The sequence below is a fragment of the Chinchilla lanigera genome, unplaced genomic scaffold, assembly GCF_000276665.1.
Source record: "Chinchilla lanigera isolate Chin_1 unplaced genomic scaffold, ChiLan1.0 scaffold00121, whole genome shotgun sequence".
Taxonomy (NCBI): Eukaryota; Metazoa; Chordata; class Mammalia; order Rodentia; family Chinchillidae; genus Chinchilla; species Chinchilla lanigera.
In genome coordinates this window covers 4,037,727-4,054,460 of record NW_004955522.1, presented here as the reverse complement: position 1 = coordinate 4,054,460, position 16,734 = coordinate 4,037,727, and the positions used below count along the sequence as shown (strand labels likewise).

The 16,734-nt window shown below is 45.0% G+C and overlaps 1 protein-coding gene across 2 annotated transcripts in view; it reads right to left on the bottom strand.

Annotated features, from left to right (window-relative positions):
* The window catches only part of Gan (gigaxonin), a 61,174-nt gene that overhangs the window by 42,385 nt on the left and 2,055 nt on the right, over window positions 1–16,734 (bottom strand). Inside the window, exon 1 of one of the 2 annotated variants that reach the window (XM_013507099.1) lies at window positions 3,883–3,911. The exons of the other annotated variant lie outside the window; for it this stretch is intronic. Coding sequence (XP_013362553.1) covers window positions 3,883–3,896 — 14 coding nt within the window. The 5' untranslated portion in view covers window positions 3,897–3,911. Of the gene's footprint in view, window positions 1–3,882; window positions 3,912–16,734 lie in introns of those variants that run through there. 2 annotated transcript variants of the gene reach the window in all.

Below are 16,734 nucleotides of genomic sequence, written 5' to 3'. Positions count from 1 at the left end.
CTTTACAGTTAACAAATACACTGCAGGACGTACCTAGAGAATATACAAGCATTCTTTTCTCCTCAGACTCTTGCCCACTGATCTTAGTACAAGCCTATAGCTCTGCCTCCAACAATTATTACTATGGTATTTTGATGACAACCATCTCTCTGTCTGTCTGTCTGTCTGTCTCTTTCTTTCTGACTCCAAATTCACCATCCTCCTACCTCAGTCTCCTGGGCAACTACAATTCCACCACACTTGGCCTCAATGTGATTTTCAACTTTGGTCTTTTCCATGTATATTAATGGAAATTATTTTGTAAAACAAAGACCTAGGGGCTGGGGATTTAGCTCAGTGGCAAAAGCGCCTGCCTGGCAAGCGCAAGGTCGTGAGTTCGGTTCCCGGTACCAGAGAAAAACCAAAAAAAAAAAACAAAAAAACAAAAAAAAAACAAAGACCTGTCTCCTGGCTTCCACTCATTCATTCATTCATTCATAGACACAACGCTGTTTATTTTATAATTATAATCTAGTACTACTGTTACTTATCTTTTTGCTCAAAATGCTGCAGCTCTGAGTACCAGAGCCCCTTCTCGCTGCCCCAGTGCCCTTTCCAAAGCCTGTGTCCTTTTGAGCCCCTCTACTTTCTGCCACAAGATGCTTCAAGCTCACGGTGTATTTTTCCTCCCCGGGTACTGAATTAACCAGGTCTCCAAAGGCAAGGTTTTAAATATTACCTGATTAAGTCTCGCTCTAGTGAGAGAGAGCGGAAGACTGATAGAGCCAGTCAGAGTACCAGCAGGTGTTATGGAGTAGATGACAGCTGGACGTGAGCAGGCACACTGGTACTGCTGAAGAGGGTGAAGTGGCACCTCCAGTGATGCCCAGGTTTCTCCCAGGGGGTCTGGTCAAATACCCACAGGCACAGGGTCAAATACCAAAGCACCTGGGGACAGAGTGGGGACCACTGGGTTTAAGCTGGCCATGCAGCAGGTGGCTGGATTTGCAGGCTCAGGAGAGGAACAGAGCTGCCAGCATCTTTGATGCAGATGACACTGCCGGGGCAAAGGGCAGGTAGGGTCAGAATCCTGTGCCTAGTAGGGGTATACAGGCAGATGAGGAGGACAGCCAGAAAAAAATGCAGCAGAAATGGGACAAAGGATGTCACAGAAGCTTGAGGACACCAAGTGCCAAGAAAACGATCAACAGTAAGATAGTGGATAGACAAAGGAAAACAAAGCACTTCAACATTTTCACTAAATTTGGGGATTATATTCACGGTTTTCAGAAGAACAGCTGTAATGAAGCAAGGAGACATGAGCCTAGAACAGAACAAAGACAAAACGGGAGGTAAGACTGTGCAAGGACAAACAGAGATGATTCCTTCAGGAGGTTCTGTTGTGAAGTCAAGGAAACCCTGCTCCTGTCCTGACAGAGGAGGAGGACGCAATCTCTCCTTTAGCCAGTGCATTCATTAAACACGTGTGCATCTCCTGTACGCCAGCCCCGGAGAGACGGAGGCTTACCTTTATGCTGGCAGAAGGGACCAAGAGAGAAGGCAGAAAATGAAACAAGGAAGAAGGAAGAGAATCTAAAGGAACAGGGTAATAGAAGAGGAGGAGGACGGGGAGTGACAGGTCTGAGTGTCACTCCTTGCTGTGCGGAAGAGTGGCATTAAGTAACCACCACACTGGATTCAACAGCACTAAATTGACCTTCAGAGTTCAGGTTTGGATGTCCAAAATTTTAAAACTCTAATGCTATGGATGAAAAGTTGACAAGTGATCACTTGCTGCCTGTTTTTTTATGGCCTTTGAGCCTTTACAGTTTTAAAAGGTTCTTAGAACAACAACAACAACAAAATGAAGAAGATGTGACAGAGATCACGTGTTACCTGCAAAGCCAAAAATACTTCCTACGCTTCACAGCGGAAGTCTGCCAGGCTCTGCTCTGGGTAGCAAATACATTATCACTTTATATCCAGTCTAACAGATATGCCAAACAATAATTCTGAGAAGTAAGTTCCCACAAAGACAATAAGGACAGTTCTATGAAATAAACAGACATGCCTGCGAGTGCCTGCACATGGTAATGCAGTCTTCCTGGACAATGATCCGTTTCACAGAAGTCAGCCTCTGTCTCCTGACTTCAGAGACAGCCTTCCAAGTGGGTTTTCTTATGCCCACAAAAACCAAAGAAAAAGGAATGCAAATGATTTTTTCTAATTTGTTTAGAGTGTCACTATTTAGAAGGAAAACCCCCTAGAAATTGAGATGGCAAGCAGGAGAATGATGAAGCAAATTATATGGAAGTGATGTGATAATAGCTGTTTGGAATTCTTTTATTATCGGTGTATCTTTGCAATACATAATAATTACCTTTGCCCTGGGGAATTGCTACATTATACTTATCGCATCTTGATCATTTTTGCTTCCCCTCAACCACCCTCTTCCTCCCTTTCTCGGAAGCTCTCCTCCCAAGCTCTACAAATAACTATTTAAAATGATGACTGCAGGCATTAGATTGAGATTTTAAAAAAAGAGGGATAGGAAGCGACTTTAAGAAAAAAGATGAGCCATAAATAATCTGTACATATAGGTTATGACTATAATGGTATACTTAGTACACTGTTCAGAATCAGAAATTAATTTAGGGTGACATAAGTAACTGACCTTTTGTGATTTCCCGTATTTTTGTATGGCCAGATTTTTAAAATTTAAATCTACTTCTTGCAATTTTAGAAGTAAAGCTATCAATACAATTACCTTGTAAGAGGCAAGGTTTGAAAATGCATGTTGAAATTTTAAGATGAGTTCAAAGATAGAATCACGATACAGCAACTTGAGAAAAGCAAAAAATTCTTCTAGAATGAAGCAAGCCCAATTTCTTGTTCTGGACACACCCTGACCTTTTGAAAATACACATAAAAGAAAGACATTCGTGCCACAACCTGTCAAATAATTCCAGATTTTCTACTTAGAAATTAGTTTTCAGATGCAGTTCAGGAGAGGCTTCTATGACCTTGAGACCCATGCAAAAGGTCATCTCCAGAGCAAGCCCTTCCAATTCGGGGGCTCCTCTTGCAAACTTTTCCTCTCATTAAAAGCTGGCCTATCTGGTCCTTTTTGCCACAGGGGCCGAGAGATACTAAGGACTACACAAGCACCATAGGCTCTACTCACTTTCCATTTTCTTCTCCCCGGTGGAAAGAGCCACAATTTCTAATAAGTTCTCAAATAAAGTGGGCCTCCTGAACAAATACAAAGGAAAAGTAAGGAGTTCTAGGCACTTATAATCATCTTTGTATTCATCTTTTCAAAGTAGTTCCAATCAAAGCAGTAAGTAAGTGATAAGAAACTGTCTTTTTTAAAAAGGAGACAGTGGAGCAGGGGAGAACAAAAACTAAAGCCTTCACTACACAAAGCCCGCTCTGCTTCCTTTAGCAAATGTGAGACAGCTCCGGGATCTGCTTCTGTTTAGCATATTCATGCTCAATCTTAAAACCACTTTTTTGCTCTGGCACCTCCTTAATTTATAATCCACTGCTATAAACTTTTCCAAACAACTCAAAGCTGCAAATGCCTTCCAAAATGTTGTCAAGGGAATGAATGCTCTCAACTAATTCTTCAGTCATGTTGGAATAAAAGCTCTCTCACTGGCGCTACTATTTCTGAATACAGAATTTGCTTTCTTCTTCTCCCAGGTCTCTTGGCATCAGAATTGGATTTTGTTGGAACTCAGTGTGCCATCTAAAGCAGGACAAAACCCAGACTCCCTTACAGGTTGAATCTGCTACAAGACAGTTACTGTGTCCCTCTGCCTTGGCCCCAGCACCTATTCAGCTATCCAGTAAAATGTTCCGGCAAAGTCAAGTTCAGTCTTATTTGTAAGCGGCACATACAGCACCCTGAGCATCCTCTTCAGCACTCACGCACTGCCGTCAGCTCTCGAGTCCATGGAAATTCCACGTATGGCTGTAGCGCCCTGACCCTGGAAACACAGGATAATGGCCTTTAAAAGCACCCAGCCCACCCGGCCACCCTGCTTGTCCTACTAGAGAAAGGAACGATGTATGCCACATACTAAGGTGCATGCTGCATACCAAGGGACCTGTGGTGGCGAGGGGGGGATTATTTGGCAGAGCTGAAAAAAATGGCATGGAGGGAGGGATGTTTGAACGAGGTATTGAAGGAAAAACATGAACTCAGCCGACAGAAAGCAGTAGGAGGTCAAGAAAGCCAGAGACAAGACACACACACAAAGCCACACACAGGCGTGTAGACTGTTAGGCTGGCAAGTGTCAGAGGAGCTTAAGTAAGGAGTTTACAGCAGTGTCACCTTAGATAGGACAACTCTCAGACTGTTATCTTCTGTTCTTACTTAAAAACAGCTGTGCTCAACATTCTCCCTTCCCTCCCTCTCTCTCTTCATTCTTCCCTCCCTCCCAGTAGAGTAAGTCCCCGACTTACAAACTCCCACAGATACAAAGGGACCTCACATTATGAACGTTCATCAATGTGAACAAATGCCAGAAGCGGCTTACGTGCTGCCGGACGCTGTCACAGTTGCGCTGCTGTGTGCTTACTGTGCAGTGTGACAGTGGACAGCACGACAGTACCAAGCAGAGCCCAGGATGTCGGGAAGCAAGAGGAAGAGTTGTGGTGGCGTGGAGGGGACTGCGAGCATGCACAAAGTAATGCCAGGGAAGAAGAAGTGAGAATACTGTACTGTACTGCACCACTACTTTACGGTAACTGTGAAAGTAGAAACAGTTTACATACAGTATTGTGTGTGTGTTTTATGTTTCACATTGTATATTTGTGTCAAAGGTGTATAAGACTCAACTTGCTGGACTTACAAACAAATCCAACTTACAAACGTTCTCTCAGAATGGAACTCATTCATAGTCAGAACTTACTATATGGGAACTGAACCCAGTGCCTTCACACTAAACTATGTTCCCAGCCCCTTTTTAATTTTTATTTTTAAATTTTGAGATAGGGTCTAAGTCAGTAGGTTGCACAGGCTGGACTTAAACTTGTGATCCTCTTGCCTCAGCCTCTCAGAGTGCTGGAATTATAGGCGTGTGTCACCACACCAAGCTTCAACACCCTTCTCTTTCCCGCCTTCATCCTTAAGTCCTGCAAAAACTAGCAACCAGGTGACTCCTTCCCCACCCTCAAGGTCGGCTGCAGCTCTGGCACCTACGACACTGCGGCCCTGTGCCACCCTGAGCCACTCCAGCAGCTCTGGCCTCATCCCTTCCCAGTCTATCAGTAGGCAGCAGCTAAAGTACGGCTCCACACATACCAGTACAGTCTTTAATAAGTACCCACCAACGATGAGCAACAGCCAAAGTCAGCCAGCAGCCCAGAGTGCTGCTCTTCCCTACCTGCAGTTCTTGGAGGAAGCCCTGGCCCAGCCCCAGCAGCTCATTCGGCCCCATCAGCCCATGCCCCACCCTGTGTGTGTGAGCCCTGGCCCCCACTCCACGTACCACCCCCTCCCCAGCGCTCCAGGGCCTTGTTCAATACAACTTCTTCTCCTCCAGCAATGGAACATGTACTTTTTCCCCTCGGGACACCTGGAACACTTCTAGAAATTTCCACGCAATTAAAATAATTTTGTCCCATACTTTAAAGAACTAAAAAGCATTTTCACAACTCATCTATAAAAAATTTAAGGGCAGATTCTACACTTTACAAAATTGTTCTAGACTGTCCCTGATATATACCCACAGTACAAGATGAGCACTGTTTACTGGTGGGAACAAGGGAGTGTGGGAGCCACCCCTTAGTTCTCCTTTTCCTCCTCACAAGTCCCAACAGCAAGTATCTCCCAGCCAGCCTTCGCTTCGCTGCTGAACTCTGGGCCAGGGAACCCCACTTCCGGTCAGGACATCGACAGCAGCCTCATACACAGCCTGTTTCCATGCTTGGCTTCTGTAATCCACTATCTACATACTCCCCCCGCCCCCGGGAATGGGGATTGCACTCACGACTTTGGGCTTGCCGGGCGCTGTGCCGCTGAGCTAAATCCCCAGCCCCTGTAATCCACTTTCAATAGTGAAGCCTGAGGGGCCTTAAAAATTGTACAAAACTGAGTATTCCCCTTCTTAACGCCCATCAGTGCCTACGCACAACTCCTAAAACCTAAATTCTCTTACTGCTAAGAAGCCAGAGTTGTCATTTTGTTCCTTTCTCCCACCTCCCTCACCAGCTCCCCACACGCAGGGACTGGGGACCTGGGACTGGGAAAGCGGAGCGCTGGGAGGGAGGGCAACTTCAGCCCGCCCCGCGCACCACTGCCGTGATCAGGCCACATCCGACCTCTGCCCTTCTCTCCGAGCTCATGGCTCCCGCTCCCTGTGCCTCCCCTGCTCTCTTCCTGCCCAGCAATGAGCAGTCCCTGCCTGTCAGGTCACAGTGGCGACCGCGCCCTCCTCTATTGTAGTGTCCCCTTTCAGACACTCCCATGGCTCTGTAGTCAGACTGCTTCCCTGGGGTCCCCACAGATGCAGAAATGCAGTCTGTCTGGTTCACGGCAGTGCCACACACAGACATTCAAGGAAGTGGAGTGGTGAACGGGCATATCTGAGAGCCTCAGCCAGGTCCCATGCGCTCTCCATAAAGACAAGGGTGTCTGAAACATGACTAACCGGGGCTACTGATACAACACGGAATGGTCGCATGAGCCACGGGATAAATGTTCAGAACAGACTTTCAGAAGTGTCTACTTCAGTAAATCCATTGGGTCCCCCTTTACAAAATTCTGACCCAACCATATAATACGGGAGTATGCAGTACTGAAAAATTAAGTGAACATCTAAAGTAATTTTAAAACCTTTATTTCTGTATTTATTTCCTTCACTTGCCTTACAGGGGTAGAAAAACAGACCAACTAAGGCCTCTATCTACGCAGTCAGTCCTGACAGTTTGCGGGAGGCCACTGAGTGCTCAAATGGCAGGCAGCGCGGGGAAATGGAGCCTGGGCGGGTGTGACACTGTGTAAGCTACTGAGCTGTGGGGCAGTCGGGCACCTTCTCACACACACCTAACAGGTGCTGGGACTTCTTACTGCCTGTGTATTTCTTTTTTTTTTTATTTTAAAGAGTAAAAGAAGGATAACATAATAATGGGGGGACTTAGCAAATTACAGACAAAATGGTAGGAAATTATCAATGGTTATTGTTTTACATATTGTTATCTACAAAATAGTTTCTCAGGAAAACAAATAGACAAATAATAGTGAGTTAGAGACAAAAGAGGTAGGAGATTATCAAGAGTTGTTGTACTATACTTTGGTATCTTCAAAGTGGCTTCTAAAGAAAATAAATAGAGCTATACATGAGTGACCTATTCAAAAATCATTAACTATTCTGTTTTTTTTTTTTTTTTTGGTTTTTCTCCGGTACCGGGAACCGAACTCATGACCTTGCGCTTTGCCACTGAGCTAAATCCGCAGCCCCTCATTAACTATTCTCAATGGTTGTTGTAGGAAACACATAATAATAAACATACATCCATTTATGAAATAGGATAGGAACATTACAAACTTTACACAGTTACGGATAGATTAGTAGGAAAATATCAATGGCTGCTGTAATACATGGTGGTATCTTTAAAGTGGTTTCTCAGGAAGACAGAGATATGCAAGAAGGATCTAGTAAGTAGTTACAGCCTAAGGGTTGTCAAAAATAGCATGTTACCTCCTCACCAGTGACTCCTTTCACTGAGGTATGACGGCTGGAAGGAAGGCCAGGATTGAAAAGAAGGACTGAGAGACTTGCACCTGTGTCTAGCAACAGGCTGTTTTCTTGTTCCTCCATAGTCATGATTACCCAGGACTCCTCGATGGAGATGACGGTCTGGCCAGAAGGAGAAGGCAGACCATGCCCCAAGCCCTCTCATTCCTGTTGGACTAACTGGTAGCATGGGTTTGAGCTCTGGGGCCTCTACCTCAGAGGGCAGACCGATCTCTAGTGGTCTCCTTTGCATCCAGGGCATGGCCCATGGGGCCTCTTAGGACAGTTCCTCTTGAGGTGGCCTGGCTTTTAACAGTGGTAGCAGATGAATGCAGTTGTCGAGTTCTTCTTGGGGCCCCAAGAATCAGACTTAGGGTCTATTTCTCTTAGTGCTGCAGCAAAAGCAGCTGCTTTTTCTCGGTCTCTTTGTTTTCTCTCCTTGGCCTCCTCCTCATCATGGCTATAGAATACTGAGAGGCAATTCTTACTAACATCTCAAGTGAGCTATCTGGGGTGAAAGCCATTCTTTGTAGCTTTTTCTCTCCAGCTTCCCATTGCTTTGGGACCCCACAACCAGTTAGTGTCCTCTCCCCAACTGTCAGCACAGGCAGAAGGAATCCTGCTGCAGATTTCTCCAGAGCTTCACCACAGCCTGTACTGTCAGGGGAAGAATGGCTTCCAATGAGTCTCTGCAGGTATTGTGCAAGGTCCTCCTGGTTTACAGCTTCCGAGCAGCTCTCTTGACCCCAGTCCACTGGACCTCTGACTCCATGGGCTTAGTCTGCATTCGCATGTTCTCTGAGTCATTGTTCAGCAGCTGCTCCTCCGCTGGCTCTGGACCTTTCTGGTTCCCAATGGCAGGAGCAAGAGTGGCCCGTTGTATGGCATGTATTCCCAGGGGTTGTTCAAAGTTTCAATGGTTCACACACATCCGTGGGTGGGCAACTGCAGTCGGTGCATGGTGGGCCAATTGTGTCACTGTTTCTCTGTGTCATGATAGATCTCAACTGAGCGGCGGCGGCCGGCCTAAGGGCTGGCGCGCAACAGCGCTGGCCGCCGCATGGCTCCCCATGTGCTGGGGGCCCACCCTCCGGGAGCCAGCAGGCAGGAAGCTAGCCAGCCAGAAGACTGGCACTCCCCACCCATGGCTCCTTGTGCGCCGGAAGCCCTCCTTCCGGGAACGACGAGGCTGGGAGTGAGCCTGGGGAGTGAGCCGCCAGTCTGAAGACCGGCGCTCCCCGCCCGAGGTTCCCCGTGCGCTGGGTGCCCAACCTCCAGGAGCCACCAGGCAGGAAGCTAGCCAGCCGGAAGACCGGCGCTCCCCACCCGCGGCTCCCTGTGCGCCAGAAGCCCTCCCTCCGGGGAACGATGAGGCCGGGAATGAGCTGCCAGTCCGAAGACCCCAAAGACCGGCGCTCCCCGCCCGAGGCTCCCCATGTGCTGGGGGCCCACCCTCCGGGAGCCACCAGGCAGGAAGCTAGCCAGCCGGATTGCCTGTGTATTTCTTTGTTGAATGAATGACTAACCCTGTAATAGACCCCTGATAATCAACACTGATTACATGAGATCCCTTCACAATGGACTGTACCTGTGATGAAATAATACACACTGCATTTCAATAGCTTTGGACAACACTAATTCTTGAATTGTACTACTGATAAACGCGAGCCCATAAGCATACAGTTAAAGCCATGATGATATTTCAGAAGACTGGCCCAACAGCTACGGCAATGAGAAACATTTCCTTAGCCCCTTTCCTACAGATATGAAAAGAAGAACAACTACTGTAGAAGGTGAGGAACATGAGCATTTTACTTCCTTCCTCCCAACCACAGGGACTGGAATTTGTATGCAAGGGACAAAGTCGGTAGCTGTGGTTATGCAAGTAGCTGTTCAGGAGGCCAGACCCAGAGAAGCCTCTGTACTGCTACAGTCGGTGCAAAACCCCACCCAGCTCCAGTGCAGGAAGAGAGGCTGGGAGTCTCTGAGGGAACCCTGCCCAGACTAAGCCAACGGAAGACTGTACAGCTGGACAGAGGGTCCTTCCAGTTTCCAATTCCACCAGGAAGTAGAAAGAGGTACGGCACACAGAGAAGAGCAACCACATTCTCAATGATCTTTCCCTCTAAGGACTCTCAGTGCTTTTTGAAATTCCACCAACCTTAAACATCTGGCCTCATCTCTAGTGAATGTTCTCCACATGTTAAAAGACCCATAACAACCTCCCACCGACCATGAGGTTTCAATATGAAGTTTCCTCTACTTCAGGGTCTGAATGATACTACCAACGTAAGTGGCATAAGTCTGCAAACATAATAATACCAAATAATTTGCAATTATTCAGAGGCACAGGCAGTTCGCTACTGACAAATGCTAAATGACTATAAAATAATATACCTATTCATGTTACCACTTCATACTAACATAAACATAACAAGCATCAAATGGTCTTTCAAACTGTTCCTAAAAAGATACAGGAATACTTTATAGTGGAAGGAACCACAAAATAACTATGAGCAAATATATACATTTAAGTTTCTGTATCTACTATATCCACTAACTCCCAAAAACAAAAGATCATTTACCTTCCTGGATTCCATCACGTGTCAGCTGGTTTTTCACAATCTTCCTATGTTCTGTTTATAATGTATACTGCCTACAAAGCCTTATTGTTTGAAGGCTTTTTTGTTTTTCTAAAAAAATATTTTACCAAGATCTTATTTTCTCTATATACCCCCTTTCTCTAAGATCTCTGAGCAAATTCCTTCACTATAATAGTAAATGACATATGATACCCAAGCTGAGAATCCCTTTCCCAAAATGTTTGGGATCAGAAGTGTTTTAGTTTTCTGAAAGATTTTGGAACATTTCTCATACAAAAAATGAGATATACTGGGGATGAAACCAAGTCTAAATATAAAATTCATTTATTTTCACATATACCTCATCCATCTAGCCTAAACGTACTTCTATATCATATTTTTGGTGTGTCTATGTTTTGATTATGATCAGTCACGGGAGGTCAGGTATGGGATTTTCCATGTGTGGCAAACTCTGGTGCTGGGTTTTAGATTTTAGAGCATTCCGGATATCTGGTTTCAGGATGCTCAACCTGTTCGTTTACCTTTTATCTTCTTCCCAAAATAATTCTGTGGCAAGCTAGGCATGCATCATTTACTCCCACGGAGTAAGTGGAAGCAGCAAACACCAGACCATGGCTCTACTGCTAAGTCACTCTTAGGCAGTGAGAACTTCAGACGATGATTTCATCCTCGGCTCTTCCGAGCATGCGGGTCAAGAACTCCAGCTAAGGGCTGGACATTTGGCCGGACTCAGGACCTTTATCCTCCACAGAGCCAGCGCTACAGCCTTTACCCGAGCCTCTGATTTCCTTCCTCTCTGGACTCATTGTGGCTTGGGAGACAGAGAACCCACAGGAAGCACTCAAATTCAAGGTTGCAGCCAGAGCCAGCCACCTGTCACACCCCACACCCCCGCATTTCCACCCTTAACCCAGAACTCTAACTTACAAATTATTCATTTATATTATAGCTTTAGTACAGAAAATGATAGCCTTCAGAAGGATGATGCAGCTCCCTAAAAGACTTACTGCACGGTACTCAGGAGCCAAAGGACTCCTTATTTGTCTTAATTATGTTTTCTTTATGGCTTACGAATAGAGTTTAAGTCCCACTTTGATATCTTGAGAAGACCCGGTAATACTTTAAACAATGGATAAGGTGGTTTTGTAAGCTAGATGCTTCGTCTATATCATCCAACTCTCAATCCTGATAAACCAGGGTTTCTATGTGGAAAAGCACTTTATTTACATTTCTAAATCACCAAACAAAAATCACTTGAAGAATGATGAAGGGGACATATAGAGAAAAATACGAAGTAGAAGAAGTCGAAAGAGTGAGGACTTATTAATTAGACAAATAGTATTGATTAGAGCTAAGTTTTATCACTACTCAAAATAACACTCCTCAGGATAGCTCTCAATATAGCCAAACACTCAATGCTTCCCTACATGACAGACACTAGTCTAACAAGAATTTTATTGATCTGTTTCGTCATTTGAAACCCTCCCTAAACCTCTCTAGAACTAAAGCAGTCACTGCTACTAATGGTGGCAACCACTGTCTCGTACAAATAAACAAGTACCTAAGCTGAAAGGAGCGATCTTTGTTAAAAAGAGCGCTAATGCACAAGAGTATGTCTCTGCCTGAAAGTAAATGAAGTTTAATATTACTTTTGAAAAACTCAGAGAAGAGCAGGGTTTAATCAAACAAGACTGCAAATACAGAAGAGGAGAGAGAACAGGGAACAGAGGACAGAAAGAGAGAGAGAGAGGAGACAGGGCGAGAGGGAGAGAGAATCATTTTACACTATTTTGCTGTAAGAGCTTCAGGACAGATTTAATCTTTTCAGCAGTTGTAGGGAAGCCTTATAATAGGTAGATAAAAACAAAAGGCCTAGATCCATTAGAAGGTATCGGGCTCAACTTATTTCCCCTCAACGTAAGACTCTGACAAGCGATGAGTACAGTCAACTTGGTTTACAGAATGGACGGGGTTCATACGTCTCAGAACCTGGAGCTTCCAACTGAACACGAAGAACTCAACACTAAGGAAGTTAGCAGGCTACAATCACTACTCAAAAGCCTTACGACAAGGACTCAGGAGCCACAACAGATATGAAAAACCACAAACTCAGAGCACAGCAAAAGGAAGAGAAGACGGAAAACAACACGAGGAAAGCAAAATAAACAAGCACTACTCTGAATCACTCTGCGTCCCCGGAGACTTTCTTCACCACTGGGGAATACAGCACAAAGTGCTACCACGACAATGGGTTCTCCGCACTGAAAGAGAAGCAAAAATTCTGGTAAGAGGAGGCTCAGTTCTTCAATTAAATTAATCAGGAAGAGAGAACTAGCGCACTCCAAACGCAGCAGACAACACTAATGGACTTTACTGCCCTGTGACATGAAGCTATATGACCAATTTCAGATACCATAAAATGGATGATGACATTTCCATGCCGCTGTGAAATGTGGACCAACAGAGACCGTATTAGTCTCCCTCGGTAGCTTCATCAGCATCATCCATGAGTCAAGTTTTTTCTTTTCAAAAAATTTGGTCAGTACATGTCTGTAATACATAATGATTATACGCATTGTGGAGAGCTGGTACATGCACATAATGCATCTTAATTCTTTTTATGAGTCAAATTTTAGATTTAAATGACAAAACTGTATCATCAATAATTAGGCCTTGGAACATACCCAGATTAGGAGCATGAAATAAATGCTCGTTACAACAACGTGCTATAGGACCAGATTTATACAACAGAACACCCAACAAAGTTCTGCATGCAGGGGGAAGGGAAACGTTTCAACATCAATGTGTGATGAAAATTTAAATGAGACAATAAAGCCATAAAACTGCAAGGAGACTCCCCACAACACATGCACATGAAGCAAAACAGTAATAGCCGAGAAGGACACAATTTAGACTTCAAGTGGCACAACCAACAGCACTTCACCGAGGAGGAGAGGACGTTCCAGAAAAATTGTTCAAGATGGTTTAGGCCAGTGATGGCGAGCCTTTCAGAGACCGAGTGCCCAAACTGCAATCCAAAACCCACTTGCTTATCGCAAAGCGCCAACACTGCAATTAAACCTGAATACTGACGTTCTAGTTTAGAAACAACAACTCATACATTAACATCTCTTGTCGAAAAAGAAAAACAACGTGTCCCATAGGTTCACCACCACTGGTCTAGACTGAATTTGAGGCCCAGTGTCTCACTCCACCATGACTGGATCAGTTTTCTCTTAAAAAACAAAAAGAAAAAAAGAAACCCACTAACGTTGTTAGTTGACCCATCACAAGATCCCAAAATCTTGGGACTCTGTCTTCGCTATCTAGGCCTGAAAACTAAAACTAGTATTGCTGTAGGTGCCTGGAAAACCCTAAATGCTCAGAAGTGAATGCAGGACCAGGAACCTGCACAAAGTCATTAAAGGGTCACTGTACACAGACTCAATTTCAAATTCTTTTCACACACATCACTTCCCAAAAACCACAGCCCACTGGAGAAGGGGTCTGAACTCATCAATGGGACTGGGCCAGCATGAGAAGAGCCTACGACACAAACCAAAGCAAGCTCTGCAAGAAGAGAAATTTCCAGTACGCCTCAGGGAGCCTTTCCCTGAAGGACTCAGGGTTGCTGAGAAGCAGAAGACTGTGGGTCATTTTATCTGTCAGCTCAGTCTCACCACTTTGAAGGGGCTTGGCTATGTGCAGTTTTCCTAACAAGCCGAAGGAAAAAATACCATGCAGGTATCAGAATAAGGAGAAGCTGGGAAGGGCATGCTGAGAAAGTAGCATCCCACTTCCAGAGCCAGAGAGACCCTGCGAGGTCCCGCCTGCCCTCCAGGAGCATCTGTACTCTGAGGCTGCAGGGCACACATTCTACACAGCCTGAACTATCTGATGCCCTGGAGCTCATCAGGAAGGTCTTGTTGTGGCAGTTAAGTTTCTCCGCTTTTCCCTTTCATACTGACAGTCTTTCTAAAGTTGCATCATTGCAAATTAAGGCTGTTGGGAGTAAAAACAAACACTAGACCAAAAAAAAAAAAAAAACAGTGGAAAAAGATGAGAGCAATTACGTCAGGAAATGTCAAGTGAGTGACTTTAATTCTAGTGCGATCAAGTTAGGTTGGCTCCCTATGTGGAGCATATAGGAAGCAATATAGACAAGGTTTCTAACTATACAGCTGCAAACCTCTGTGACAGTTACAACACTTAGGCTAAGGATATTTGGCAAATCACTGGTTTTTACAAAACTTCAGGGACAACCAAGCTTTTGAATATTGAATTTATCTCTTGGTCATCTCTAAATGTTTTTTCAAAAAGAAACAGTAAAAAACACCAAGTTCTCGGATATACAAATTCATTTCCTTTCTAAAATGCCACTGGAATAAAACAGATACATTGTAAAGTTCCCAGTTATTGGTATTAAGAATTTCTACAGTTTGTTTCAGGTAGTGATAAAGAATTCAAACTTCTTTAAAACAGACCTGAAATTGGTAACTTTAAAGAACCACAAAAAAACTCTACCACTTCAATGGCCAAATAAAGTGATCTATCGGTCAATGAATTAAAAAATTGATTGATTCATGTGTATTGGCAAAATATTAAACACAGCTGCCCTATCAACTGCACAAAATGTCTGAACACGAAAATGAGACAGTATGTGAAAGTGCCTGATATGCATTTAAATTATAACATACTATAAAGCCATCAAGCAGTAGGTTTACACACAACAGTCATACAAGTAAGGCTGTAACTTGGTTCGGCAAGAGCAGGAGATGAGGCATCGAACACTTGCTGTCTAACCCTACCTTGTTCAGCCATTAAGAACTAGTGAGTCACCTTATAACACAGATCATGAATGGCCACCAAGCTCCAGTTTTCCTTAGAAAGTAACAGAACCAGACCATGCGAGGGTCCTGCCTAGCCAGCAGGCATTACTGCTTTCGTAGACCTGTATGCGGGCCTAGTGTTCAAAACACTATTACACACTTCTTCACAGGCTGCTCCAAGATGAAGAGAGATGAAGACACATTTCACCCTTCATCAGTCTGTCAGACGAGGAGTAGAAAGCAAACTAAGTCATCTTCCAACAACTCACAGCTAATACAAGTAAGCGCTGGCCGCAGGAAGCAGTCTTCAGCTGGGTCCACCCTTCAAAATCATATACACACGTGGCTAACATGGGAATGGAACGGGGCCAAGTCTCCAATGCCCATGTGCTGTGGTGGAAAAGCAGGCAGGTAGGCAGGCAGGCAGTCATTCAACACATTTACTAAGCCACTAGGTGTGAGGGGCCCAGCACAGAACAGAACAAAAGAAAAGTCTCTGGCCTCACTGAGCTTGTGCTGCGGTTGGGAAAGACCCACAAGCTAAATGCGTAAAACACAGGGTATATTGTAGAGGTAAGTGCTACGCAGGAAAATGAACGGAGATGCCGGGTACATATTTTATGGTTTGCAACTTACTTTAAGCCAACTAGACGTCATTTAAAGAACTATAACAATAACAGATCTAAAGTAGTTTTTCTAAGCATTTCTCTCCAACAGGGATTTCTTTGGATACAGTGAAGTTCCCGGCCTGCTGATCCAACTTGATCCTGGCTGCCCTGACCCTTGAACTGCCAGTTCTGAGCGATCACATTTACCACCTAAATTCCAAATTACCACCCTACCACCACCGCCAAGAGCACAAGTGCAGTTACAAGAAAGAGCCAGGAGAAGTCTGAAGTTTCAAGGGTACCTGACCGGCTTCTGAGTTAGCACAAATGTTCCCTAATACGAAGGTTACAATGTAGTTTATGTGCTGAGTTCTGCTGGGTCAAAGCACTAAGCATACAGGACACATCATCTTGCTTTTTCTGTCCTGTCAATTCTAGGGACATTCTCTACCATTAGCCTATATTTAACCAGCTTACTGGGCACTTTCTCCAGCTTTTAGCATTTTCTCCCTTTTTATTAACAGAGCAAGCCGGGCTGCAGAAGAGTTGCTGGAAGAAAACATAGCAGCCTCCCACAACATCTGATATGCTTTATAGGCACCGTCTTATCAGCCTTTTAATTAACCTGGTTAGTTGAGCGGGCAAATCAGGTTAAGTTCTGCTTTCCTAAGTCGTAAGATGCCCTTTCAGGCGCTGGAATCTCCCGGTCGGAGGGCTGTAACCGCATCACGGGAACTGCAGTGGGTCGCTTTAAAATCCGCAAGAGCTTACTTCAACGTGTGCCTGTGACCCTCAACCTTCCTCCTAAATGCAGTCCTCGTTAGGGAATGGAAAGTCACGTTTGGCAAGAAGGTCCTCGGCCCGGGGGTCGGGGTCCCTACCCCGAGGAGCGGCTCCGGAGGACCGCACAGCCGCCCACGCCGGCGCGGAGCTGCTGCTGCGACTTCCCCCCGGGGAGGGGCGTCGGGG